The 27869-nt window shown below is 38.2% G+C and overlaps 1 protein-coding gene across 3 annotated transcripts; it reads right to left on the bottom strand.

The window, feature by feature from the left end:
* Positions 1-511: 511 nt before the first annotated feature.
* LOC127639403 (hamartin-like) lies at positions 512-24364 on the bottom strand. 3 transcript variants are annotated; one of them, XM_052121395.1, is made up of 22 exons: positions 24242-24364; positions 22351-22531; positions 22114-22217; positions 21840-21992; positions 19092-19236; positions 18809-18963; positions 18336-18409; positions 18101-18261; positions 17850-17962; positions 16752-16896; positions 14408-14505; positions 14252-14300; positions 14035-14118; positions 13444-13927; positions 12441-12484; positions 11790-11962; positions 11133-11315; positions 10852-10962; positions 10591-10713; positions 9818-10005; positions 9331-9495; positions 512-3196 (listed from the first exon to the last, which is right to left on the bottom strand). In XM_052121395.1, the coding sequence occupies exons 2-22, from the start codon at positions 22457-22459 to the stop codon at positions 2698-2700; spliced, it is 3360 nt and encodes a 1119-aa protein (XP_051977355.1). In that variant the 5' UTR covers positions 22460-22531; positions 24242-24364; the 3' UTR covers positions 512-2697. The 3 variants fall into 3 exon arrangements, with proteins under 3 accessions (XP_051977355.1, XP_051977363.1, XP_051977374.1); XM_052121403.1 differs by lacking the exon at positions 24242-24364 and adding an exon at positions 23781-23921; XM_052121414.1 differs by lacking the exons at positions 22114-22217; positions 22351-22531; positions 24242-24364 and adding an exon at positions 19538-19817 and having other exon boundaries at positions 21840-21933.
* Between the last annotated feature and the right edge of the window lie 3505 nt (positions 24365-27869).

The following is a 27869-nucleotide window of genomic DNA, read 5'->3' as shown; positions in this document are numbered from 1 at the left end:
CTAAATTACCGGAGCTTTAATGTAAAACTTCTAGAGCGTAATCTTGCCTTAACTGGTTGATATATTAAATAACATGCAGCTGAACATCTCGGTGCTACACCATTTTTCCTCACAGATACCCACATAGTGAGATAAACAGCCTGAGCTGTTACGAAGCAAGGAATTTCTGTGGTGGAATTGTGAGCGCAAGTCCAATGGCTCTAGACCTCCTCACAGCTTATTTTAAAGGAGCTCAACCGGTCACTCCTACAGCTACAGAAATATCTCCACATCAAACAGAGGCAAAGAACGCGGGGATGCCTGCTGACCTTGATAAGGGCGCCAACTACTTACAACTCTAGATCTAAGAAAGGCATAGGTGGATGGCATGCGGGAAAACCAACATGGAAGCCACCAGGCCAGACAAGGCGATTAAACACTTCACGTTCATACCCAATATAAAATTCAGGAGTTGGTTTTCATACAAATAATTAATAAAATTAAAATTTTATAATTGAGAAGACTGACAAAGTTTTGCAAAACATATATTTTATTTCTGTTGATCATAGCTTAACAAGTAGGAGAACACAGATCTGTTTCTTGAATTTAAAATAGTACTTCTGAACAGAAAGCCCCTTGTTACCTGTAACACCAGTCATTGTCTGATTGTACCATAGCTCAAACTATTGACAAATGGCTTCAGGTAAGGGACAGGCGTTTTATTTTTTAATAAGGCATTTTGTGAGACAACAAAATATTTTGAGGGGTTTTGTTGGAAAGATATGTTTGAGTGAAACAGAAATGGAGCACAAGCTGTAAGATTACACTCATGGTGAACTGTGATAAGGATAGTCTGAATAGAAAGTTAATCAGCAGTGATTTCCATTTATTTCTATTTTCATTGTAAACGGAGGCTGAAGCCAGAATTCTTTTGCAACAGCACTTCACATACTTCATCTCACACTGAAAACAACCACCAAGGGCATGTTCTTCGAAAGAGACAAGTCTATTTCTCAGCTAGGTTTCAGCAATCTTAAACCCTGAATAATAATAAAAAAAATATATGCTTTTACTTCAGTCATTTGTAGCCCATTATAAAGCATTTTCATTTGCAGATGGGGTCTGACCTGTGCAAGACAGAAATAAAAGAAAATAGTGGATGAAAAAAAAAAAAAAAAAAAGCCTTTTGGAGAACAGGCTTATAACAAGCAGCTTCTTTTCCAAGTTTAGTGTCAAAGTATTGCATTGGTCGTATTTTGTATGCTATACACATTTGCCCATCAAATACATCTTAAAAGGGGTAGTCTGTTCAAAAAAGAAAATTCTCCCATCATTTACTCACCCTCATGCCATTCTAGATGTGTATGATTTTTATTCTTCAGCAGAACACAAATTAAGATTTTTAGAAGAGCATCTCTGCTCTGTAGGTCCATACAATGCCAGTGAATGGGTGCCAAAATGTTAGCACTCTAAAAGGACATAAGAGGCATCATAAAAGTAATCCATATCTTTAGAAGTGATATGAGGTGTGGGGTAAGAAACAGATCAGTAATTATTTGCTAGAAAATTCTCCCTGCCCAGTAGGGGGCAGTATGCATTAAGAATGTGAATCACCAAAAATGAACAAAGTGTGCTTTTTTTTTTTGAGCATCAGAATTTTGGCACCCATTCACTTGCATTTTATGGGCAAAACGAGCTGAGAAATTTGTCATAAAACCTTAATTTGTGTTCTTCAGAAGAAAGACATACACATCTAGGGTGGCATGAAGGGGAGTAAATGAGAGAATAAACATTTTTGGGTGAACTATTCCTTTAAGCTACAATGATTTTCCAATTTCACGATTTACGAGGACAAATGCACTACATGAAACCTATAGCAGCATAGCCTGTGTTCTGTAAGGCTCTAAAGGTCCTGCAAAGCAGCAAAAATATTTACATTTTTCTCCCACAAGCAGGCAGAAAGTTTTATGCCAAGAATTATTGCACTGGTGACTGGGCTCTCCAATCCCAGCAAAGAACATTAATGCATAAAAATAAATCACTAGAGCTACAACACAACACTAGCTTTCTCATTTTCTCTATAGGCAAAGCATACAAAGCTAACCTTATCAATGAAATGTGATTTCTAATTCTACTTTATCTATCCCATATTGCTTTGTTTCAAATTTTTATCAGATTGATTAATTTCTCTGGAGGCATGAACTATTTAACAGTGCCCCAGGAGGGAACTGATGCAATGATCACACTCAGTATTGTGCAATTTCTGAGACACATCTTGCAGTGTGATTCAAAGGGTCAGTTTTGCTTTGATGAATACAGAGTGATTAAAAATAAAAACACACGAATGGGACAATTACAAGAGCAAATACAGTGATTAAGGCAATACATTTTCTGTAAAGTACAGTGAGGACTAAGTATAATCCAACCACCACACAATACAGCTGCTTGCTGAACGGTGATTATAAAAATAAACTGAATTGCAATGAATTCATACTTAACTTGATGGCATTAGACCGGAAATGTGGGAACCATTTTGTGATGTTCGATTTCTCTTGCAATTGTTGCGGCTGGATTATTTCAGCCCTATCAAATGACAATTTATTTTTGGCTTTTAAAATGAACTAAAACTTTGCAAACCACTCTAACAAAAAGAGTAGTGCAGTCTAATACTGGGTCCAAAATATCCTCTTCCAATTGTACACAATCAGATATATACAATCAATGCTCATGGTGGGTCTCATTGTAGTCCATAATACGCAGATCCTGCTGCCTCCTCTGCTGAATATTATATGCCTGGGGTCTGTCCATGGTCTGCAGGTCAGCCTGGTCAGTGGCCCCTTCAAGCTGCTTGTTTTCTGAGGGATCTGTCCCAGGCCCAACCTTATGATCTGGGAAGAGCCTGGGGAGCGCCGTTGGCTCCACCTCATAGTGGCTCTCGCTTTTATTGCGGAACAGCTCTCTCGCTCGCTTGCCCAAGAAGCTTCTGGTACTGGGGTAAGAGCCAACAGCCAGCGGGGAGTTGCAGGGGAGGGAAGACAATGAACAGGTGAGAGCGTAAAGATCTTCTTCCTGACTGCCATTAATGAATGCAGCAGTGGGTGTTTGGGGAGTCCCTGTAGAAACTTCCCCACTGACACACGTGTATGTGCCTTCCTCTCTTTTCATTGGATCAGCTGACAAAGATGGAACAGATGGGCCAGTGCTGTTGACCTTTGGCCTGAAACACAAATTAAAATACAAGTTCAGCTACAAATTAAGCAAGCCATCACATTCCTTGTGTCATAAAATACAACACATACTTTTGGACCAATGAATTTCCATGACGTTTAAGAATTGATAGAATTTAAGGTAAAATGTTTACAACAAGAATTACATTTGCGCAAAAATTCTCTAATGAATCTTTGACCGATTTGTGAACTGGTTCAACAGATTCATTGAATCAGACATAACTAAAGGCTTGCAAACAGATGTTATAGATGTTTCCATGACTTTAAATATTTTATTCATTTGGAAATTACTTTGGAACCCTATATGAAAAATCAATAATATATTACAGGACACATAATTTACATTAGTACAGTGCATGCATATATATATATATATATATATATATATATATATATATATACATACACACATATACACCACGGGCTGTTTATATACTCGATTCTGATTGGCTGGAAGGTGCGCAGTAAAACCGTTTAATGCACAGGTAGTACCAGTCAGTTTGATTACAGTTCGAAATTAATCCGCTACTATAATCATTGGTAACCATAATAACACAGTTACACTTGCAAACAGAGTGAGAGAAACATATGAAAACGTTTATTTAGGTAGGCTAAATGGATGATTTTTGCATATCGTTTAATTTGTATGGTGAATATGGCAATTTTGAGAAATGGGCCCAGGCACAAGACGAAATAGAAGACTTGGAGAAGACGTTGAATGACAAAAGGCGGCACAAAGAATTAACACCGACAGAGCTAGATAAGATCGAAGACGACAAAGATGAGGTCAATACGAAAAAGACAACTAAATGGGCAGTTAACACTTTCAGTGACTTTTTGCGCCAAAGACAGAAACATTTTGATTTCGAGACCTGCTCTGCTGCTCTTTTAAATGAGACATTGCGGGAGTTTTATGCCTCTGTTCAGTCTACCGCTGGACGCGAATACAGTGTTGCAAGTTTGATGTGTCTCAGAGCAGGTATAAACCGTCACATTACAAAATACAACATCGTAAGTGATGAAGACTTCAAGTCAAGCAATGCCATCTTTAAATCAGTTTTAAAGCGCTACAGGAAAAATGGAAAAGACACCAGCGTTCATCATCCGCGTATTACTGAGTCTGACTTGGAGAACATTAGAAATGCACTTGCATTCTCCCCTTTCACACCCACAGGACTTGTAAAAAAGTTTGGTTTGACATACAGCTGTGTTTTGCACGGAAGGGAAGAGAAGGAAACCGTAACCTATCAAAAGAGTCTTTCGTTCTCCGGCAAGACGAGAATGGGAAAGAGTACCTGACCCTGGCGCATAACCCAGAGACAAAAAACCACAAGGATCCCACCGCATCGGATAGAGAAAATTTACGAGGATTTATGTTTGCGAGCCCCGGCGACCCACTTTGTCCCGTGGACAGCTTTAAAAAATATCTGTCAAAGTGTCCAGAAAATACCGGAGCGTTCTATTTGCATCCGAGACGCATCCCTCTGTGCAAACTCGAGAGCACCGAAATGTGGTTCACCAGGGAGCCGATGGGGCTCGGCAATATGCTAAAAAGTATGTGAAGAGGTTGGTAATAGATATTTCGTTTTTGCCCATAAATTTAAACTGTGTTTATATTATTTTCCAAATCTAAATTGTATACTTTAAATTGTTGTTGTTCAGGTGGAAGGTATCTCACAAATGTACACAAACCATAGTTTGCGTAGCACTGCCGTTGGACGACTCTCTGATGCAGGACTAGAAAGTCGCCAGATCATGTCAGTGACAGGCCACCGATGCGAGGCGAGTTTGCGGTCATATTGGGCCCCATGTTTGTCAGAGAGGAGGGAATGGAGTGACATACTGACATCTAGAACCTCAACAAGCAAAGCGAAACATAATTTCACCTCCAAGCCTAAAACTGAAATAACCCTACCCTTTTCCATGTCTAACTTAACGATAAATGGAAATGTGGAGTTTAACATCAATTAGTATAATGCTGAGTAAAACAATCCCCTATTGAAATTTCCAACTGTTTGATTTTTTTGTTTTCATTTAATTTAATGCATTTCAATAAATTTAATGTGTCTTTATATAGCCTAATCGTGGTTAGAGACACCGGTTTTATTTCACACTCTACATAATTCATTTAAAAAATGACATGATTATTTCAAATAAAGATTGCCTTGTCACTGTCAGTGTTGCCTGTCATTCATAAATAATTTTAATAAATCCATTAAATAATCATTAAGTTAGCTATATGCTTAAGCAACGAGGGGACTCTTTCAGTTCTTTGTCTCTCTCTTTTAATAATGAATTTAAATAAATGTGATAATTCATTCAAATAAAAGCAATCCGATGGCTCTACTTTATTTAAAGTGGACGGAGTGCTAGAACTAACGAGCCGTAACTTAAGAAAATAACAGTCATTTTTACACGTCTGTTAAAAAAAAATTACATTATTTTTACAAAATTAAAAATAAGTTAAAGCTTTAACTTATTTTTAACTTGGCAAATAACCGTGGTATAAGCGGGATAATCCACGGCTAGCCATGCATTAAAGGATTTGAATGCACGACGTAGAGGCGAAGAACCACCCGACGCAAGCGGAGGCCTCTACGTCGTGCATTTAAATCCTTTAATGCATGGCTAGCCGTGGATTATCCCTTACACTAATATATATATATATATATATATATATATATTCTAAAGCCTATTATTTATAATGTATTGTTTACTACCATATTATTGATCATAAGTCAATCATTGGCATACAATTCACAGCAATCCATTTCACAAGTGAATTTGTCAATCAGTTGGAGATTTATTATGAGGGCTTGTTTAAGGACCTGTCAATGAACACCTGCGTCAGATTTCTTTTTTTTTTATTAGAAACAAGCCAGGGTAATACATAGTACACAATACTACAGATATATTTGACAATAATGCCAAGACATTATATTCATTACATAGTGCAATGGTTTTCAATGCTTTGGAGTTGTTGGAGGTACAAAGATTATTTAAATAATATATAAAAAAAATAAATTAATTAATTAAAAAAAATCTCCAAAATACTACTGCGTGGGCACATTCCCAAAAAAGGTGAGAGGCAGATTTCTCTACAGCATTACAGAAGGAGCAAAGTGGATCTGTTTCAGTGAGCATGTTTCTTAAAGATTGACTGGGTAAAAACAGTGTAACAGTTTAAAAGGACACCTCCTTAACCGGTAATTAAATATTTGTGAGGTAAAGACCATACAATAGGGTGACCACCTGGCCATTGCCCTGTTGCAGGTCAGCAGACTTGATTTTGAGGGACACGAGGGAGAGATAACTTACTATTATTGTACAAGGTGAATAAATATTGATTTTATATTAGATGTATTTTTGCAGTGATGTTAAAACTGTGAACGTCACTCAGTTTGGCATAAGGTCTACGATACAAACTAATTTCAACAGCTCAGACCTACTCAGTGTAAATATGATGAAGTGAAAATAATAATCTAATCGTTAAAAAGCACATTTCCAAATAAGCACATCAATTCCATTAAAGACTAGAAAGATTAAATCCGTTCCTACCGGATTTTGTGCATCTTGAATTTAACCCTGCACTCTCCTTTTTTTAGGGTCACCTTTAACTGGTTTTAACCATGTATATATTTTCTCCAATTCTTTATTATATGAACAAAGACGCTTTCTTCTCAGGAGCTCCGGATAGACCCATTTTTCTGTTGCAGACAAGCTTTACAGTTCTTTTTTTACAAGCTTTTTGTCAGTTCTCTCCAGAGATGTTCGATTGCGTTCAAGTCCAGGCTCTGGTTGAACCACTCAAGGACATTCTCAGAGTTGTCCCGCAGTCACGCTTGCATCGTCTTGGCTGTGTGCTTGAGGTCATTTTCCTGTTGGAAGTTGAACTTTCAGCCCAGTCTGAGGTCCTGAGCACTCTGGACCAGGTTTTCATGAAGGATCTCTCTGTATTTTGCTGTGTTCAGCTTTCCTTCAACCCCGATCAGTCTCCCAGTCCCTGCCACTGAAAAATACCCCCACAGCATCATGCTACCATCACCATGCTTCACCGTTGGGATGGTATTGCGCTTGGAACTGAGGCCAAACAGTTCAATCTTTGTTTCATCAGACCAGAGAATCTTGTTTCTCATAGTCTGAGAGTCTTTTAGGTGCTTTTTTGCAAATTCCAAGCAGGCTTTCGTGTGTCTTGCACTGAGGAGAGGCTTCTTTCTTATCGGTGGAGTGTTGCGGTGATGGTTGTCCTTCTGCTAGTTTTCCCATCTCCACATTGGCCATTGAGTCCTTGGACACATCTCTTACCAAGGCCCTTCTCCCCAGATTGCTCAGTTTGGCCAGAATGCCAGCTCTAGGAAGAGTCCTGGTTGTTCCAATCTTCTTCCATTTAAGAATTATGGAGGCCACTGTACTCTTGGAAACCTTCAATACAGCCAAAATATCTTTGTGGCTTTCACCAGATCTGTGCCTCAACACAATCTCAGTGCTCTGCAGGCAGTTCTTTTGACCTTATGGCTTGGTTTTTGCTCCGATATACATTTTCAGCTGTGAGACTTTATAAAGACAGGTGTTTGCCTTTCCAAACCATGTCCAATCAATTGAATTTGTCACAGGTGGACTCCAATCAAAGTGTAGAAATAACTAAAAGATGATCCAGAGAAATGGGAGCTCAATTTCAAATGGGCGACGTGACCAAAATCTTACACCACGATAACACTAATTTTATATCACAATAATAAGTGTTACATTTTAAAATACAATAAACTTGGTTTATATATTAAATGACCATACTGTACTGCCTATTTTTGAAAAATCCTGTCATTTAATTAAATACTTTATAAATGAAAACTAATTACTCTTAAATAATTATCTCTTAACTTGGAACTTGACACACATAGTCAAGAGTAAAAAAATAAAATAAATTTGAGGTAATCAACCTTACTACAATGTTAAATTTCACATTCCATTCTCATGTTGTTGACTAGTATTATTATTATAAAAATAAAATTTGACATCTTCTGAAAGCAATGCAACAAAGGAAATAATGAGTAAAAAAAAATACCTTCCCATCATTGATTTAAAAAAAAAAAAAAAAAAAAAAAAAGTTGACTCAAGTTTGTTTTCTAATATCTAACATCATACGAAATTAATTTGAATAAGGATGATGTGTAATTTAAAAAAATCTGTATGATAGATGACACATAATTGTTGGCGCATTACACATCGTTTAGCCGTTTTCCTCAATGTTTGTTAGAATGTCATGCTCTTGCGGTTTGAGGCGTTTGACTTCCTCCATAGCGCTTTAAGGTAAAAAAACTCAAATCTCAGTAGAATTTAAATGGGTCACGCAAGTTTTGAAGTTTGTGCCACAATAGAGAGAAACCGGATTGAGTAGCACCAGTGATCACACGTTCTGCATTCTCCTGTCTGTGCAGCACAATCTTGAATCCTGCTGGACCCACCCACACGTTCATGCTTCAAAAATCAAATCACGTGAAACACTGCAGCGTGTGTGAGATGAGCAGCATATTTGGAACATGAGAATATCATTGAATTTGCTTCGGCCGACCGAAATTTCAAACGGGCGGTCGCTGAAATACTGGCAGTACCTGAAAAATCCTGTTTCTTCAATTCTCCCAGTCTTATATGAAGCCACCCCACCTTCCTTCTCCATTTTTCCGACAGAATGTATGTATTAAAGGAATAGAATTAAGTGCACATTTCTTGACATGCGGTGACGATTTTACAAACTGCAATAGAGACGATAATCCAAAATGTATACCAGCTGCAATATTTCACCCGGTTTGTCATGTCTACTGGTATAATCGCCCATCCCTAATTTTCAATGTGATATTTCAGTTTTTTATTTATACCAGCTATTTATACATTTGAAAAGTTATAAAAAAAAAATGTAAAAAAAAAAAATCAGGTTTTTGCCTCGTCATTATGGTGTATGAAGTGTAGATTGATGTGAAAAAAAAAAAAACATAATTTAAAGCATTTTTATCATAAGGCTGAAAATATAAAAAAAAATTGAAGGTGTATGAATACTTAATGAATGCACAGTATCTCAATCCGTGGAGGAGAAATACACCTGGTCAGGACATTTTGGTTTGGAACATACCTCTGGTTGGTGGGACTGCCAGCCTCAGAAGGGAGCTCTGCTGGTGAATTGGTGTTCAGATTTTTGAGCTCTACCTTGCTATAGAGTTCAAGCAGCTCTGATTGTAATGCCCGAGTGATGTGCTTCTGGGCCAAATACCTGTTCTCAGAAGCCTGCAGCTGCTTCCTGTAGGAAACCACAAACCAGTGCAGACCATGAATAAACTACAAAGTCTTATGCATATGATGGAAACCCAATGATCAATATTCCACAGACCTATACAAAGTCATATGGTACTTTATGGCCCTTTACAACAACTGCCATTAATAAATATTTTGCAAACATGATATCATGCTTGACACATCAAGTTGATGCACAGTCAAACATTAATATATTTAAGTGTTTCATAACATTAAAAGGGACAACTATTGTATGACTTTCTTCTGTGAAACTCAAAATGAGATGTTTAAGAAGAATGTTTGGGAAGGTGTGAGAGATTATCTCTTACATGGCTTGGCTTTTGACATTCTCCAGCAGTTTCTTCTGCTCTAGGATGACTTGCTCTTTCTTGGAGAGTTGCATCTCCAGGTCTGTGATGCGTAGTTGTGCTGCCTCGAGTCTCTGGCTCTGCTGGAGAGAGCTCTGCCTAAAACGCTCCACCTCCCGCAGTGAAGACGCTTGCAGCATTTTAAGCTCCTAACAGTCACAAAGGAGACTAAGAATGAGTAGATCGGAGAGGACCAAGTAACATTCTTCAGGTTAAGAGGTATAAAGCTCTCTGCATTCAGTATCAAGTAGGTGCCTCGAGATCAATAGCAGAATGGTTTACATTAAACCATTCTTCTGATGCAATGGTCTCTCTGCAATGTTATTTTTATGGCAAATGTCTACATTGATGTTGTTGCTCATGACCAAACAATGACCAAGTCTACCTCCATTAGAAGTTTGTGATTGGCTCAAATTCAAATTTCATGTCAGTCATAACCCTGAACATGCTCGAACCAGTAATGTTGCAGCTTTGTGAACACATATCATCAATATGTAATATTTCTTGCAACATTTCAACTTCTTAAGCCAAGGAATTGGTGAAACTGATGTGCTGTATTTTACCATCGGTCTGTACTGGAAAATGCTGTATGTGAACTCACCTATTGTGATAACATGTTTTTAACACATCATACATCAATTAGATGTCTGCTGGATTTTAAGCCATTACGCAATAATGATTAAGCAATTATCAAAGTCGTAAATATTTTTTTTGTTGAAGAGCGTCATGACTACCTTGCTTGCCTCAGGTCCTAAACGTTCGATTTCCTCCACACACAACTTGTTGGTTTCACCTAAAAGCAGTAGCTGTTTGTTCAGAAAAGCCATCTGCTGCTCCATACTTTCACTATTGTTGAGCTGAGGTAGAAGTCAAGCACACAAATACAAATGTAACTATTCATAAATATGGGTCATTTCTAGAATGTGCAGAAGCTTGAAATATAGATAGTGATAGGGAGTTGAACAAAGAGGATTTCTGTCACAAACATGTATTACCTTGATAGACATCTGGCTGAGCAGGTGTCCTGTATTACACACTTTGTTATTGGCTCTCTGTAGCTCTGCCTCCATTTCTCCTACCTTATTCAGATTCTCATTCAAATCACTCTGTAAAGGACGCCACACAAAACATTAGCATTTAACATGGATAGCACATTCTCCTCAACATTCTGGCAACCAAACAGCATCTTAGTTTGGACTATGTTTGTTGTATTGTGTCTGAATGAGTTTTATGCAACATGGTTTACATTCCCCATTCCTATTAGGCCTATGATCACCTGCAGCTCCTGCATCTTGGAGTAATAGTCATTCCGCTCCTGCTGCAGTTGTTGGATTTGAGTCTGCAGTTGGTTCTCTAGAGCCACTCGGTCTTCTTGTAGACACTTGAAGAGCCGCTGCTCCTGCTGCAGACTTACCTGCATAGTCTGCATCTCAATATCCTGAAGCTTCAGTTGGGTTTTCTGTCACAAACAAACACCATTCTGGGCCACACTGCTTTGTAAAGTAGTAAGCAACAACCTGAAAACTTAGGAGCGAGTGTATGTGCTTACAAAACTTGTGGAACCTGGCATGACTTGAGGGATTTTAAGACCGAAATGTTGACAGTTAGGGCTAGATCAACAGTACGAGGAATCTGCTAAATTTTTCACATTTTCTTGTGAGAAATGTTCTTGTTTCTTGATCAATGTGTTTAAATATATTCATGTGTTAATGGAGCTGAGAGAACTGCATTTATATTGGTAGCTGAAAGCAATGTCGCACTAACCACAATATTTAATTAACGAAAAGGCAAAGAATGAGGGATGTGTAGAACTTTGTGAATGACAGGCCTTGAAAATCTTTAAAATATCTGGAGCTACCAGAGGAATTCTGGGTAAACAGATTCTGTGCCAGCCTGGCTATGGTAAATCGGCTATACCCTTTTCATTCATTACCATGGAGTTGTTCTGCTCTTCCAATGCAGTAGCGTTGACAATGCGGCCAAACAGACGGCGGTTCCGTAGTGCATGCTGTTCTCTCTTATGTCTTTCATACAGAAGCTGGTTATGCAGCAACAGCAGCTGACTACGCAACATCCCCAGCTCATCTGATGCTGGAGACACAGAACCTGCAAAAATACACTGCAGTCAATTCAAATGCAACACGGCATTGAATTCGTTTGTAGTTTAGAGGCACAGACTTATTACAGGATGAAGACCAACACAAAGTTGTATCCTTTTGAGAAAAAGATGACTTGTTGAACTACATACAAAATGGTCAAATAAATTAATGACCTTTGAATCTGCAGGAATTTGAATATAATCTGAATTCTCAGATTATGACCGATTACAGGATGAGGAATACTAATGCAATAAGAGCTGTATTCATTTGACAAACTGAGGATTTGACAATTAACTACATAGAAGACAGTAAGAGAGCCTTGGAAAATTACCAACTTTTATTTAGAGGAAATAGACAGGAAAATGGAAACCAACACAGGATTAGTTGGAGACGACAGGCTGCAGGACAAAATCTTCTTGAGCATGGAGAGCCAATTAATGAATAAAATGACTAAATACATTTTCCTTTATTGCTATGGTGTTTACCTCCAGTGTGTGGGTCTGCTGATTGGCTTTGAGAAGACAGAGTTCTGTAACAGAGCAAACACAAACCCTTCGGTCACATTTCCTCACTAAAGGCCACGGCACACTCATGGCAAATACCTCTTCATTCTTCCCTCAGAGCCAAAAAGAAGTTCCAAACAGCTGAGAAAATATATACCATTTGCAAACATTCAGACACCTGCCATGCTACTGTCAGAGATGTTAAGAGGTGCATATAAATATGAGGACCCTCAAGACTACATGCAAAATATAAACTAATATGACATTAAAATAGTATAAGTAGAATTCACAGGAGATGGTGATTTAAAGTCATAAATATGCAGTAGATAATGTGTAATTTGTAATGTTTAGTGCCATGAATGCAAAAGGTAATGCGGACACTCATTCTACTGCAAAGATGGATGTATAAAATAGTACTAATGGAAAGAATGATGCTAGGCAGATCTTACTTTGGGCAGAAGTATGAATGGCTTTTGGCTGGAGACGGCACATGGGTGAAGCAGCATATCAAACAACAGTGAATGGGCACTTAAGAGTATTAAGGAGACTGGATTCCTTTTATAGACTGATAAAAAAAAATATTAAGTGTTTTATGAAAATGTCTTTACACGAACGATTGTACAGATGTAGGTAAATTTGCAACAGCTCGCTAATAACTCTGCACACTGTTGTGATCATTTTGACTGAACTACACAGGAATTAGTTGTCGGCTTCAAAGTAGGTGGAGCTCCAGGTCACACACCTAACGAATACGTGGACCAATGGCAGTATGAAGGTGTATAGCAGCAGGTACAAAGTTTTCCTGAAAGTTTACCCTGGTGAGCTGATACGAACCACAGAAACAAACTCAAAAACCTTAGTTTTGGACAGATATTGTTCTAAATGACATCACACGTTCTAAATGATTTTGTATTAAGTGTTCTGGGCCATAATTTCTCATTTGACTAAATCAAAGAATGTTCTTAAATCAAAAAACAAAACCTACCTCTTCAGCACTTTCTCATGGGTTTCGTGGCCCTGCTGAATAACACGGTCTAACACCTCCAGAGGGGAAGTAGCAGAAAGATCCTCCCCCTCCATCTCCTCTTGGTGCTCCCTCTCTCCTGCAGCCCTCCACAAGGCCTCTGTGGTCCTCCTCTCCAAAAAAAGAAAAGCCACCTTAGGCAATGCGAGGTCAAACAGAGGCTCGTAAGGCATGGATTCTTTCGCCAGATTAGACAGGGAACTCAGGCTGCCCTTTCCGTTCTCTATGGGGGTGAAAGCAGGCCAGAGGCACCATGGAGGTTGCTGCTCTCTTCCTTTGGCAGAGCTTTCACTACTGTCTGGTGTGGAGACCAAGTTCCGTTTATTGCTGAGGTGAGACGAGAGAACTGTGTCTGAGGAGCTGGAAAAAGAGGAATCCAGGCCTGGCTTTGTTCCGAAGTCCAGACTCCCATGGGTCAAGCTCAAAATCTCCTGCGTGATGGCATCTGGAAAGAATACGTTGGAGACAATGGTGAGATCAGAGGTCACTGAAAACAAAAACGTGGCTAAAAACTGAGAGATGCATTGTTCTAAACGATCTCTCCAATCTCACCATCCTCTTTCTCCCCGTCTGTCCTCCTGTCAAGGTCAGAGAGATGCACCAATGACACCGAACGCTTTGCATCAACAGCACCTCCTAAAGAGTAGCAAAAGCAAAACACTTATCAGTGTGTTCGTTTCTTGAGAAGCAGAAGTCAAAATCTCAATAGAATGATTACAGATTAATTATGATTAATAGAATGAGACAAGGTCTCAGAGGATATTCTCACCATTGTTGATAACACTTCTGGGCATGACTTTAGTCTGCTCACTGCCCGTCTGATTCACCGGAGCAATTTTGGCCATTCAAAGAGAAGCATTTTCATGAACACATTTTCTGTACAGGTTTAATAAGTGACAGCACAAATGCTTTATATTTTATGTACCTTAGCCTGAGTAAAGCTGGTGTTTTGGGCAGGCTGCCCTAGTTCCTCTGAGAGTGATTGGAAAGGAGATGAACCTGTGGGGTTTAAGGGAGCTAGTCCTTTTGTTGTTGCAAAAACAAACAAAAAAAAAAAAAAAAAAAAACACATTATTCAAGGCATATACAAGAGCATCACACAAACAGAACCAGTTTGCAGCAGATACTTTAGAATAGGGCTGTCACAATTATGAAATTTGGCTGACAATGAATTGTTAAACAAATATTTGCGATTATGACGATTAACTGTCTCTTTAAGGGCTTTCACAATTGTCATATAAATTGTAATTTTTTTAAGGTGTGATTTTTCTGCAGGTGTGCTAAGAAGTCATTTTTATTTAACTTGAAATATATAAATCAAATGATAAATTATGGATATATGATTTCATTTTAAGGCTTTAAAAACTTATAAACGACATGAAAAATAATGTTTAAAATCTCAAAATATTTCTCTTTTTGGTCAACTTTAAAATTTACACTTTTGGTTTTTGAACTCCCATTTTTTTTTTATATATATATATTTTTTTTTTTTTTTTTTTTTTTGTACTAATCAGGAAATTAGAGGCCGATAACCAATTTTTTGGAAAGTACCCTTAGCCACACTTTTGCAAGTTATATTCTGCAGTTATGTTAATGCCCCAAACAGTAAAATTGCATTAATTGTGAATTGCTAACATTTATTTGTATTGAAAACAGATATGAACTGTTGTCAATATCAAAAGGTCAATGTGACATAATAGCAACCAGTAAAAACCGCAGAGTTTTGTCCAAAAATAAGAAAGTTGTCTTTACTAGCTCCAAAACTGCTCCTGTGAGGAATCATTCATATTTATGATATGTTTACCACCTTTGGCGTTCTGTTGCAATACAAATCACTAATTATTAAGCAAATGTGTGAAGACACTGTGCCGATATTTAAGGTTAAACAGTTATATCTGTTAGTAGTGGCATTGCGACCAACATCAGTCTGATTTAAATTGGGATCAGTGCTTAGATGAGTGACTTCTGAGACATTGAGAGCACCTGGAGAGCACGCGCTTGTTTTGATTGACACCGAGAGCGCTCGTGTTGAAGGGGGAGAAGCTAATAGCACTCATGACTCAGTCTCCATCGCTCCACACGCTGTCTGATTGTCACAAATTACATTACATCACGTATACTCAGATTTGTATTTGCATGTTTAATTAGTTTTATGCCTGTTTGCAGTCTCTTTGTCCTTAAAAAAAAATATAGGCCCTGAATCTATGCACAATCCGCCCGATAATGGATTTAAAACTAAAATAGTCCAATTTAAATTGGTGGCTGATCGATTGGTGCACCCCTACATTTTTATATACATTTTATTATATTTATCTAATATTTATTATACTATGCAATAGTAAAATATTTCTGTCCTAATTTCTTCACTTTCGCACATTATTTTATTATTATAATTTTTATTCTTCCCAATTTGGCATGACCAATGCACTCCAAGTCCTTGTGGTGGTGTAGTGACTCACCTCAATCCAAACCTCTGCGTCTGAGACCGGCAATTCGCGTGGCTTGTTAAGCGCGTTACCAAAGAGACATAGCGCATGTGAAGGCTTCATGCTATTCTCCACGGCATCAACGCCCAACTCACCATGCACCCCACCAAGAGTGAGAACCACATTACAGCGACCATGAGGAGGATACCCCATGTGACTCTACCCTCCCTAGCAATTGGACCAATTTGGTTGCCTAGTAGACCTGGATTTAAACTCGTAACTCCAGGGTGGTAGTCAGCGTCTTTACTCGATGAGCTACCCAGGCCATGTTATTTTAATGCTCCATTTATCCCTTATTTGACATGAAGCAAAAACTTTGAGATTTTGTTTCATCATTATCATCATATCAGAAATAGAGCAAGTGTAATCGAGCACCAAGGAGACTGCTGATTTCAAGACTTAGTGAAATGTGGATTACTTTTATGATGAATTTAAGTGCTTTTTGGAGCCAAGAATTTTGGTCACCAGTCACTTGCATTGTATGGACCTACAGAGCAGGATAGCAGGGATGTCATGAGGGTGAGTAAATGATGAGAATTTTCATTTTTGGGTGAACTATTCCTTTAAAAGTGAGAAGAACCATGATGAGACCGTTTTCTAACCACAGCACTGATTTTGGTTTAAAAGTGAATCATTGTAATAATTAAATATTAATAAATAATATTAATGATAATGCTGAGGGTTTGGTGCTGATAAAGAGGTACTACAGCCTTACTGATTTGGCTGTGGAGGTACAGAATTGGTTGAGAAACACTGGTTCAGATCGGAAAACATTTGGCTGACCTGGAGTGTTGAGGTGGGAGGCACCATGTGAGACTTCAGAAACAGTGGTGGGGGACATTCCTCTAGAGCTGGGAGGGGTGCTCATCCCACAAACTGAGGAAGGACTCCACATCTCCTTTATCCCTGAGGTGTTCATCTCATCACTCTTTAAGATGCATCACATCAAACAGACATTCATTCAGTAACAGAACACACGTAGTTAAATCTCCATTTATAGGCAAATTTATAGGCTTGTTTTGAGCAATTTATAGGGGTGCTTCTGCATAGACTGTTTTACTGTCCAGAGTAGCAGACGTTACAAACAATTAGGATAACTACAATCGAGTGCACAAGTTTTTATCCCCTTTACAGTATCTAACAGATGTTCATCATTTTACAAATAACAGGGATTATAAAAATTTTATTTTGTTTTTCATTTAGTACTTCCCCGATTAAGCTATTTTACACAAGACAAAATAATAACTGAAGTTACACAAAAGATATTGATCAAAAGTTTGCACCCCCCTTGGTTCTTAATGCGGTGTGTTGCTTCCTCGATTGATCAATGACTATTTGTATGTTTTGTGATAGTTCAGTCCCTGTTTTGTCCAGAGCAGTTAAGCAACCCAATATGCTTCAGAAAAGTCCTCTAGAAACGGCATTCTTTGGTTTCCTAGCATCTTCTGCGCATTTTACATACTTGCATATTCCACATAACAGTGGCTACATGATGTTGAGAACCAGCTTTTGACACTTGACAATTGAGGGACACATTGCAAAAAGTGCAAATATTAATTGATGCTTAAGAAAGCAACACACCATATCAAAAAACAAGGTGATGTTAATATTTGAACAGGATCAGTTGTGTAAATCCAGTTATTATATTTTTCTTTATTTAGAACTGCCCTTCATTACAGATATTTACATACATCCCACATAACAAAATGGGGCCTATTCATTTACACAACCTTGGGGCCCATTCATTTACACAACCTTGGGGCCCATTCATTTACACAACCTTGGGGCCTATACATTTACACAACCTTGGGGCCTATACATTTACACAACCTTGGGAACATTGATCTAATTGGCATGATACATTTGTGAAGGATGCCTTACTTGATGGGTGGGTGTCTGTGTGTTGGACCCTGAGTCCTGGCTTCCAGTGAGATAAGGTAGTGACAGAGTGAGAGACTGGCGAACAGTAGCCATTGATGTGACAGAGGTGAGTTCTGTTAGAAGACAAGCAGGTAAGATTCGCTGGAAAGAACAACAAAGAATGGCAGCAACATTTTATTGATAACAGAAAACTATTGACAAAGGATCCAGAGAAGTATGTTACATCCACAATCCATTAAAGGTCATTTTACCATGGATACTGAGCTCTGAGGATGACCGGCTATGGTCTACAGGGTGCCGTGGCATGTGATCATACAGAAAAGAGTAGCCCTCTTCACATGATGCCTCCTTGGGATCCAGAGAAACTTTGGCACATTCAATCACAATGTCATGGGGCTCAAATCGCTTCCATCTACAAAAAACAAATGTATGAAAATAATCACAATCTCTGATTCAACGTAACACATAATGCTTAATTTGACATACCTAATAGGATCAACCTCGTAGTCTTTGGTTCCAGTGATGAGTTCAGGATGAATCCGTACATGTTCTAACATTGGCTAATACAAAACAGAAAGAAATTCCAGAGCAAGTGTTAGAAAAGTCAAACATTTTTGCCACTCAATAAAACACGATTATCATGAAGTGATATATATAATTAGTTCTAAGTTCTATATATGAAATTAATTGGACTTAAGGAGCAAATTAACCCTAAAAGGAAAATTCTGTTATCATTTACTCACCCTCATGTTGTTCCAAACCTGTCTGTCTTTTTACACATTCACTTTCACTGCTTTCATTTAAATATTTTTCCCCATAGAAAGAAAGTGAATGATGACTAAGGCTAACATTCTGCCTGATATATTTTGTGTCATACAGGTTTGGGACAACATGAGGGTGAGTAAATAATGAAAATTTCACTTTTTTTTAATTGTTAAAAATGAGAAATACAGTCTCACCTTAACAACTTCCTCAAAGGTGTCAACATTTTCCTTCATGCTGTAGTGGACACGCAGGTAAGAAACAAAGTTGCAGGGGTACATGCCATAGAGCCGGTGAAAGAGCGAGTACACGCTGGCATGCAAATGGATCGCATACACTCCTTGAGCATGACCTACAGGACACGTACAGCCAAAAAGGTGTTTATATCTTCCATTTCCAGCTAGGCTAGGAACTTAAAAGTAACTTAAGTTTAACAAACACCTCAATTCACTAAACAAAGACATTTAAATAACGGACTACCTGGGTGCCTTTGGTTCCAAGAAGCAAGCCGTCCAAAGATGTCAAAGAATTCACACAGAAGATGTTTGTTGGTTTGAGGAATCATGGGTAGGAGGGTGATCAACACAAGAACACCAGTAACGAGAACTACTATATCAGAGTCAGTCTGAAATTAGAAACGGTAGAAAAATTGTAAATGATTCAAATATATGCAGGTTAAGGTAAACCCCTTTGCAATAAAAAAAAAAAAAAAATATATATATATATATATATATATATATATATATATATATATATATACACACACACACACACACACACACACACACACACACATCTAATATATCCATTATATATACACACACACACACGCGCATCTAATATATACATTAGATGTATATATAAAATACTATGCTCAAAAATAGATTGTATTATATAGATTTTAAAAATTGTCATCATTTACTTACCCTCATGTTGTTCAAACCCCATATGACTTTGTCTTCAGTGAAACACAAAGGAAAATATACTGAAGAATGTCTGAAGTGCTTTCTTCTATAAAGGGAATTGGGGCTGTCGAGCTCCAAGTCTATTTATAGGATAGTTCACCCAAAAAAGAAATTATTTTACTCACCCTCACACCAAAGTATTACTTACTTTCTTCTGATGAACACAAACAAAGATTTTTTGAAGAAAATCTCAGCTCTGTAGGTCCATAAATACAAGTAAATGTTGACCAGAACTTAGAATCTACAAGAATCACAGAAAAAAAAAAGTAATCCTTAAAACTCCAGTGGTTAAATCCATGTGTTCAGAAGCAATAAGATAGGTGTGGGTGAGAAAAAGATCAATATTTAAGACCTTTTATTTATTATAAATATTCGCCTTTGGCCAGCCCCATCCAGTAGGTGGCGATATGCCTGAAGAATTTGAATCAAAAGACGAAAGTGAAAGCAGAGATTTATAGAAGAAAAGGACTGAATACCTCTTAACTACATTTATCATATCACTTCAGAAGACATGGATTTAAGCTCTGGAGTCCTATGAATTACTTTTATGCTGCCTTTATGTAATTTATGGTGATTCACAGTTCTGGCCACCATACATTTGCATGGTATGGACCTACAAAGCTGAAATATTCTAAAAATATTTGTTTCTGTTCTGCAGAAGAAAGTCATACACATCTGGGATGGGATGATGGTGAGTAAATGATGAGAATTCTTATTTTGGGTGAACTAATCCTTTAAAAACAGCACCATGAATGTAGTCCATGTGACTTATGCACTATTTTCCAAGACTTCTGAAGATATACTATAGCTCTGAGTGCAGAAATAACTAAAATGTATATTGTCGCACGTATCTTAACCTGAAATATCTGAATTCAATGAGATTTGAAAGCTAAGGTGGAGGGGAAGATTTTCAGAAAATTAATTTGATTTTAGTCTTTTCTCTGACATATAGCTATTGTATGGCTTCAGACAACTTGGAAAAATAAGTCTAGATCTAAGCATTGCCCCCCTACATTTTCCTTGTGCCCCCCAGAAACTTCAGACACCCCCTTTCCAGTCCAATACAGAGACAAACACTTGCCCACCCTAAAAATATAAATGCACACATCTTAGTACCAGCCCTGGTTTGGAGCAACACAAGATTAAGCAAATGTTGACAATTTTTAGGTTAACTATTCCTTCAAGACATTTTCCACCGCAGTAATCATTTCTTTGGTTGTCATTCATGTTCAGCAAACTACTGACAGAACAGCCCTCCTTATGTAGAACATTATCCAGGTTCAAAATCCCTGTCATTCTTGACTAGGGATGTAACGATATTGACGATATCGCGCTGGTAAACGCGTCTCGATATCGTCGTGGTTGGGTGACAATATTAAAAGGACAGGTGTCCGTCAAAAAGCAAGAGGATTAAACAAAGTCCCACAGAACAAATCATTGTTAACTACATAGATCATGATCCTTTGCGCTGCGTCGTCACAACAACTGTTGTTAAGCCAATAGGATTGCACGCTGCACGCTGTCCACACAAGCTCACAGCGATACTTGTAAGGATGAAAACAACAACCCCGAAGTTGAGATTGTGCCAGCCCCTGCAGCTTTTAAATCAGATGTCTGGAAACATTTTGGTTTCGCTGTGTCAAAAAACGCAAAAGGAGAGAAGGTGGTGGACAGACAATGGACTATTTTGATCTTTCTGATGAAAAACGTGAACATAAGCGAAATGATAGGTCAGTGTTTTTTTAAAAGGCTTTTTGACTGACTATTTTATTTAAGTTTAAGTTATGTTCCTAAATACCAGTTTTAAAAGGCTGCTTTTATTTGCCTTGTGCATAAACCTGACTTAACTTGATCTTTGTTTACACTTAAAGGGAATTCCCTATTGTTTACAATTGTTCTAGTTGCTTCTTAACTTGAACATTGCACAGAAGAATCAGTTATGCAACCAAATATTACTATACAGAATATTGATATTCCTGACTACAACTTGCACTTTAAAAGCACTATGTGATCAGCGTTTTGTGTTGTCATGATCCATAAATACAACAATAAATTGCCTGTTGACTGGCAATAGCAGAATAAATGTCAGTATTTTTTCGCTATTATCATCACAAACACTATCGTGAGCTATTTAACAATACCGTGAGCTTTTCCACAATATCGCAATAAATATCGTACCGTGAGGTCAATATCGAAATTGTATCGTACCGTGAGATTTTGATATCGTTACATCCCTATTCTTGACTGGCTTTTAGTTTGTTACCTTGAGGCATTTGAGCAGCAAGGCAAGCAGAGGGAAGCGTGCAATCTTATGGATCCATGGTGGCTGCTTGCGAACAACATGGCCAAGGAGAGTGATGGTAGAAAGTCGGCAGCTCTGCTTGCCCATGCATTCATTCATCTTATCTAAAAGATGCTACAAAGAAATAAATCCAGATGAGGTTGTTATTTATCAATTCACTGATAAGTCAGATGTTCTGTAAAACAGTGTATACAGAAATCATTGTACACCTTGCTTGGTAACCACTTGCCCTGACCTTATCATGGGGCTCCCTGACAGAAGACAGGATGTCCATAGCTTGAGATGAGTTTGTCTCCAGGTAATAGTCCACAAGGCTATTCAGCAACATTGTCCCTTTATCTAACAGTTACAGATCAAAAGACAAACTATTTACAATGTGACTTAAATGTATCCATTCTTTTTACAACATTAAGTTCCAGTCTTATAAGCTGATTGGGTATGAGAAATGCTGTAATTACAAGAGCCGACTGACCTGTGCGGAGGGTCTCCTGCAGCAGGTTTTTGACCTGCTCCAGCTCCTGCAAGTCAGTGGACCCCAGAAGAGGAAGGAGGTCGAACACATTTGGCTGGTCTTTGGCCATAGCTGTGCAGGACAGTGGAACGGACTGGTGCCTTTGTCACAGCATAAACCGACATGGGTGCCTATGCAGGAACTATTGACAAAACACCACATCAAGTTTAAAATGTTAAGACAATAATGTTACTAAAGGCAAACTTTCTACTAAAAACACATTTGCGGTTTCTTAAAACCTAGTGAGCTGCCCAACTATACAACATTATTGGCATCATAGGCATGTTTCGAGTCAATGTCTGAACGCTCAGAACTATGGCCAAAATGCTGCAGAAGCATATCTGACAAAAGTACCAAAGAGTACCTTGAAACTCCTATGATTTTTTTGGACATTGAACAATATCAATAGGCTACCATGTTTTGTCGACACAAGTCATGGATATACCATGGTTTGATGGACATCTGCTTTTGCAATACCATCCATTTTAATATGTACCACGGCAATGCCATGTTTTTGTGCATGTGCCGCGCAATGCCATGTTTTTGTGCATGTGCCATGGCAGTGCCATGCATTTTGACATAAACCACAGCAGTGCCATGCATTTTGACATAAACCACAGCAGTGCCATGCATTTTGACATAAACCACGGCAGTGCCATGTTTGAGTGCATGTACCACAGCAATGCCATGTTTGAGTGCATGTACAATGGCAATGCCACGTTTGAGTGCATGTACATTGGCAATGCCAAGTTTTTCTGCATGTACCCTGACAATATCATGCTTTTATAGGACATGTACAATTGTATTTTTTACAGCACAATAGAGTACCATGTAAATTATGATACATCAATATGGTAATAATCCAGTTTCATATTATTGCTATCTGACACCATTATTGCACAATGGAACGGTCACAGTATTTTGTAAGGGTGTGATTAGCAAAAATGATAGGCATCTGTGATACCCAAACATGCAGTCTATGTAGGCAGTTCACTAGCTGTTGAAACACAGCCATTTATGAAAACAACTGTAGTCCGTCATACTAAATTCAAAGTCTTTTTCGAAAAAAGCTGAGCTGTGAGTGTTTAAGACTGAACTGAAGGCACACGCCACACTTCGACACCTAAATCAACTATGCATCCTCAATCTCACAGTAACTGTTAAACGTATACAGTAAACAAAACTCTGAAGTAGTCTTTTAAAACGCCCTGTATTACATGACAGCAGCGCATTAATCACTGCAAACAGAGCTGTTCAGCGACGGCTCTAACACTGACTAACGATCATGACATCTTTTGATATCTATTTTTACTAAGACCCAATTTACTCTTGGACAAATGTGCCTCGCTAAAACATGTATCTGGTGCCTCTTTAGAAGTTTATTTTATTACCGTATAAAGAGAGTGAACTTCTAACAGTCGCCATCTTGAACAGCTTACGACCTTTCACGCTACCGAGCTTAGCGGAGTTGTTTGCGCAGATGGAAAAACTCAATATCCGCAATGTCTAAGTCTGTTCCCCCTATGTTTCCCCGGTTATTGTTCCCCTAAGCGCCGTTAAACATTAAACACAAGGTGAACAGACTTCGACAAAGGGGGAACAGACTTCCGACACAACTCCCCATGTTTCCCCGATCAGTGTTCCCCGTATTACCGTTAAACATTAAACATAGGGGTAACATACTTGGACACCAACCTAAGGGGAATCATAGGGGGAACAGACTTCGAAAGCGCCGTTAAAAATTAAACATCATGCCCATTTTTTATGTTTAACGGCACTAAGGGTAACAAGTTTCGTGTAATCCAGAGATGAGGGCTAATGAGCTGATGTTAATTAAAGAGAGGATACTGACCGACTCTTCTGCCTCGATGTCTCAAGATCACGGCATGAGTGACAGAAACGTGTAGTGTATATTGAGAGCTATTTAAGCATGTAGTATCTTCAGCTTGACAAGTCAAGAGCTCACAGCGCATGCGCGGGGCTTTAAAGAAATAACGTGGTTATTTGCTGGAGATAGGTGGACTCGTCCAGAAATACATTAATTAAATTAAGGGGTTAAACGTACAAATTACTCACAAGTAGTAGTTTCCAGTTCATAATATCATAAATGTAATTAAATTCAATGTGGCTTTATTGGCATGACTGTAAACAATACAACATTGCTAAAGCAGAGGCTGTATAAAAACAGAACTACATCTTAATCTATAATTAAATTTAGTTGAACAATTTAACAATTATACAAATAAATAATACAAGATCAGAACTGCACAAGATCAGGTCGCTGTGGGGAACATTAGGTGGACACACTGGGATAAAACACATAAAACATATTTACCAGCTGTCTCTCAGGCTGTGACACGTTAAAACGTAGCTTGCAGCCAGTGCTGCTGTGTGTCCCTCTCCAAGAATTATATAATGTTTTTCTTGTTCTGTCGTGGTTATGTTGTCTATGCTGTTTGTAAATGTATCCATATAGATGTCCCTTGTATCTTAAAATTTTGGGCAGTGAAGGAGAAAGTGCACCTCTGCCTCAACCTCACCTGTCCTACAGTGAGCACACACCCTTTCTTACATTTACATTTGGCAGACGCTTTTATCCAAACGACTTACAGTGCACTTATTACAGGGAGAATCCCCGCAGAGCAACCTGGTGTTAAGTGCCTTGCTCAAGGACACAATGGTGGTGGCGGCTGTGGGGATCAAACCAGCAAACTTCTGATTACCAGTTTACCAGTTATGTGCATTAGATCACTACCACCACCACCACACCAGTCTTCTTCTCTAGGTAACCATGTTTTTCTGTGTCAGCCTCTCTCGGTGGTGAGACTGTGCTCACAGAGCCTGTACTTGCTCAGGATCTGTCTCTGCTTTGCATCTCTGACAGTCAGGAGATACTCTTCCAATTCATACTATAACTTGAGAGTCCGATAGAATTGTAATTTGCTTTGTGTTTTAGTTTCTTGATCCCAATGATCTAGATAGGTGATTTAAGATTGTTTGATGATCTGATTTATTCTGATGTTTGGTTGTAAAGCAGTGCTGATCTGAGGCTGGTTTGTCAGTGTTAACTGGGTTAGTGAGTCTCAGAACCAGCCAACTGAGGGAACTTTTTTCTAGGTTCAGTTTTTGGGTCTGTAGCTCTTTAATATGTAGTGATTCTGTTGGACTTTATTTTAAATGCATCCAAAAATTTAGAGATCTTTTTGTATGTTAATAATCAATGGGAATCATCCTAATTCTGGCAAGATAATTGCTGCCAAGACCGGAAACATGACAAATCCGATGAAGCACTTGACAGTGCATGGAATAAACTTAAGAGCAGAAAGTTGCTCTTAAGTTTCCAGAAGTCCATCTTCGACTGCAAGAAGACCGAGCCGGTGCAGTCATCCTCTCAGCGTCCTCCTGCCACAGAGCTTCCTTCAACATGCCCACCACGAGTCCTCCTCAAACTACTGATGAATGCAGCAGCGCTATGACTGGGACACCGACTGGTAAGGTTAACATTTAGCTAACAAACCAACAAACAAAATCGGCTAACTTGTAGTGGTGCATGCTTGTGTACATGTTAAATTAACGTTTCTGTGCATGGTGACATAGTCCTATAAACTGGGACCTACGTAAAGTTAGATATTATTTGGATGTATGGCTATTGATAGCTAGCTAAATCAGTGCTATATATGCTTTAAGGTTGACTGTAACTGATCAAGTTTAACATACATTAAACTAGTTATCTTGTTAAACCATACTTATCCTTAGGGTTGACCGAATTAACAGTTTAGCTTTCTTGTTTTTTTATTTTTCCTCTTCACATTAATATTATAGACTCTGCCCCTGCCGACCCTGCCATGAGGAGACCAGAAGGCTCAGGAGATGAGTCAACAAACTGAAAAAATAAACCAAAGTTTTCTTTTTGAGGTAGGCCTAATGTGTAATGTTTGTAATCTTGTTAAAATGGATTTCATAAAATTGGTATCAGAAAAAGTTTAGCTTAGGAACCGGTATCGAAGTCAAGGTATCGGTATCGATATCAAAATCGATTAAAATATAGCGATCCAAAAACATAGATAAATTTTTCTTTTGCCTTTAAAATGCAAAGTGATTTCATTCTTCACTAATTCACTGATGTGATACTATTGTTAACTCAGAAGACTGCACAGTGGAAATTATTCAAATATTCAGTTATCACATAGGTATTCATTTATTATTAAATGGATGTTGTTATTTATCACTTTAGTACTGTATTACAGTTGCATGATGGCGCTTTGCGCACATGTCAGCTCTTCTCGGCACTCTCAAATACTTCCGAGTTTAAGAGTGTCAAGATGGTAAAAAATGTTTTTTTTGTGTATTTATTGTTATATATTCTTGTTGGTATTTTTAATTCATTTTAATTATTTATTATAATTCACGCACTCATTTCATTCACTCCTTGCCTGATAGACACTATATAGGAAATGGTGATTTCAGCCACAGCAATTGAGTCTGTCCTCTGCACTTCTATAACTGTCTGATTTGGTTCAGCTACCAAGTCAGACATCAGAGGACTTCAAAGGATAGTTCGGACTGCTAAGAGGATTATTGGCGCTCCCCTATTCACCCTGCTACAACTGTACACATCCAGATTGATGAAAAGGGCTGGTAAAATCACGCTTGACCCCATTCACCCAGAACACTTCCTCTTCAAACTGTTGCCCTCTGGCCGGCGCTTCAGAGCACTGAGCACCATAACAGCCAGGAACAGGTGCAGTTTTTTCCCTCAGGCCATCCAACTCATGAACAGATAAAACTGCCCCCAAATACTTTAATTTTGTCAATACAACCATGTGCAATATTCAATATCCATTCCTACTTATATCCATATTTCATTTATATTCTTTAACATATCCTACCTCTTCTTCAATACATTATATCACCTGCACATACTGTAACTGTATATCTGAATATAAAATATTCGAACAACATTACTGCGCTATTGTATATTTCTCTTTTTTTTCTGTTATATCGCTAATTTCTTTACTGATGCGCACTGTTTGACTGAAACCTTGCTTAAACCGGATGAACATATTAGTTTAAATGAATCTACTCCCTCAGGTTATTGTTCTAAACATGAACCTCATCTGAAGTGTCGAGGACCAGATATAAGTTTAAGTCTTTTGAACTAACAATGCTTAATGTGACAGCGTCAGATATAAATAAAAAAAAACTGTCATATTTTGCCCTTGCTTCAGTATATAGATCACCTGGGTCGTACTCAGATTTTCTTGGTGAATTTGCAAATTTTCTATCAGATATAGTAGTTTATGTAGATAGAGCATTAATTGTTGGTGACTTCAACATTTACATAAATAATGAAAATGTAACATTGGGATTAGAAGTTATCAATATTCTCAACTCTCTTCGAGTCAGACAAAATGTGAAAGGACCAACTCATCACCATTTTAATACTGTCATATGGCGGTGATGTTGATACTATAGAAATA

The sequence above is a fragment of the Xyrauchen texanus genome, chromosome 4, assembly GCF_025860055.1.
Source record: "Xyrauchen texanus isolate HMW12.3.18 chromosome 4, RBS_HiC_50CHRs, whole genome shotgun sequence".
Lineage (NCBI taxonomy): Eukaryota > Metazoa > Chordata > Actinopteri > Cypriniformes > Catostomidae > Xyrauchen > Xyrauchen texanus.
Note: the sequence above shows the minus strand (reverse complement) of the source record. Positions and strands in the feature narration are given on the sequence as shown.

Coding starts and splice junctions, on each gene's coding strand:
- LOC127639403 (XM_052121395.1), bottom strand. CDS start 22,459: ATGGCCAAAGACCAGCCAAATGTGTTCGACCTCCTTCCTCTTCTGGGG. Junction 16,897..17,849: donor CACAGACACCCACCCATCAA/GTAAGGCATCCT, acceptor TGCATCTTAAAG/AGTGATGAGATGAACACCTC. Junction 3,197..9,330: donor GGCAGTCCCACCAACCAGAG/GTATGTTCCAAA, acceptor TTTGTGTTTCAG/GCCAAAGGTCAACAGCACTG.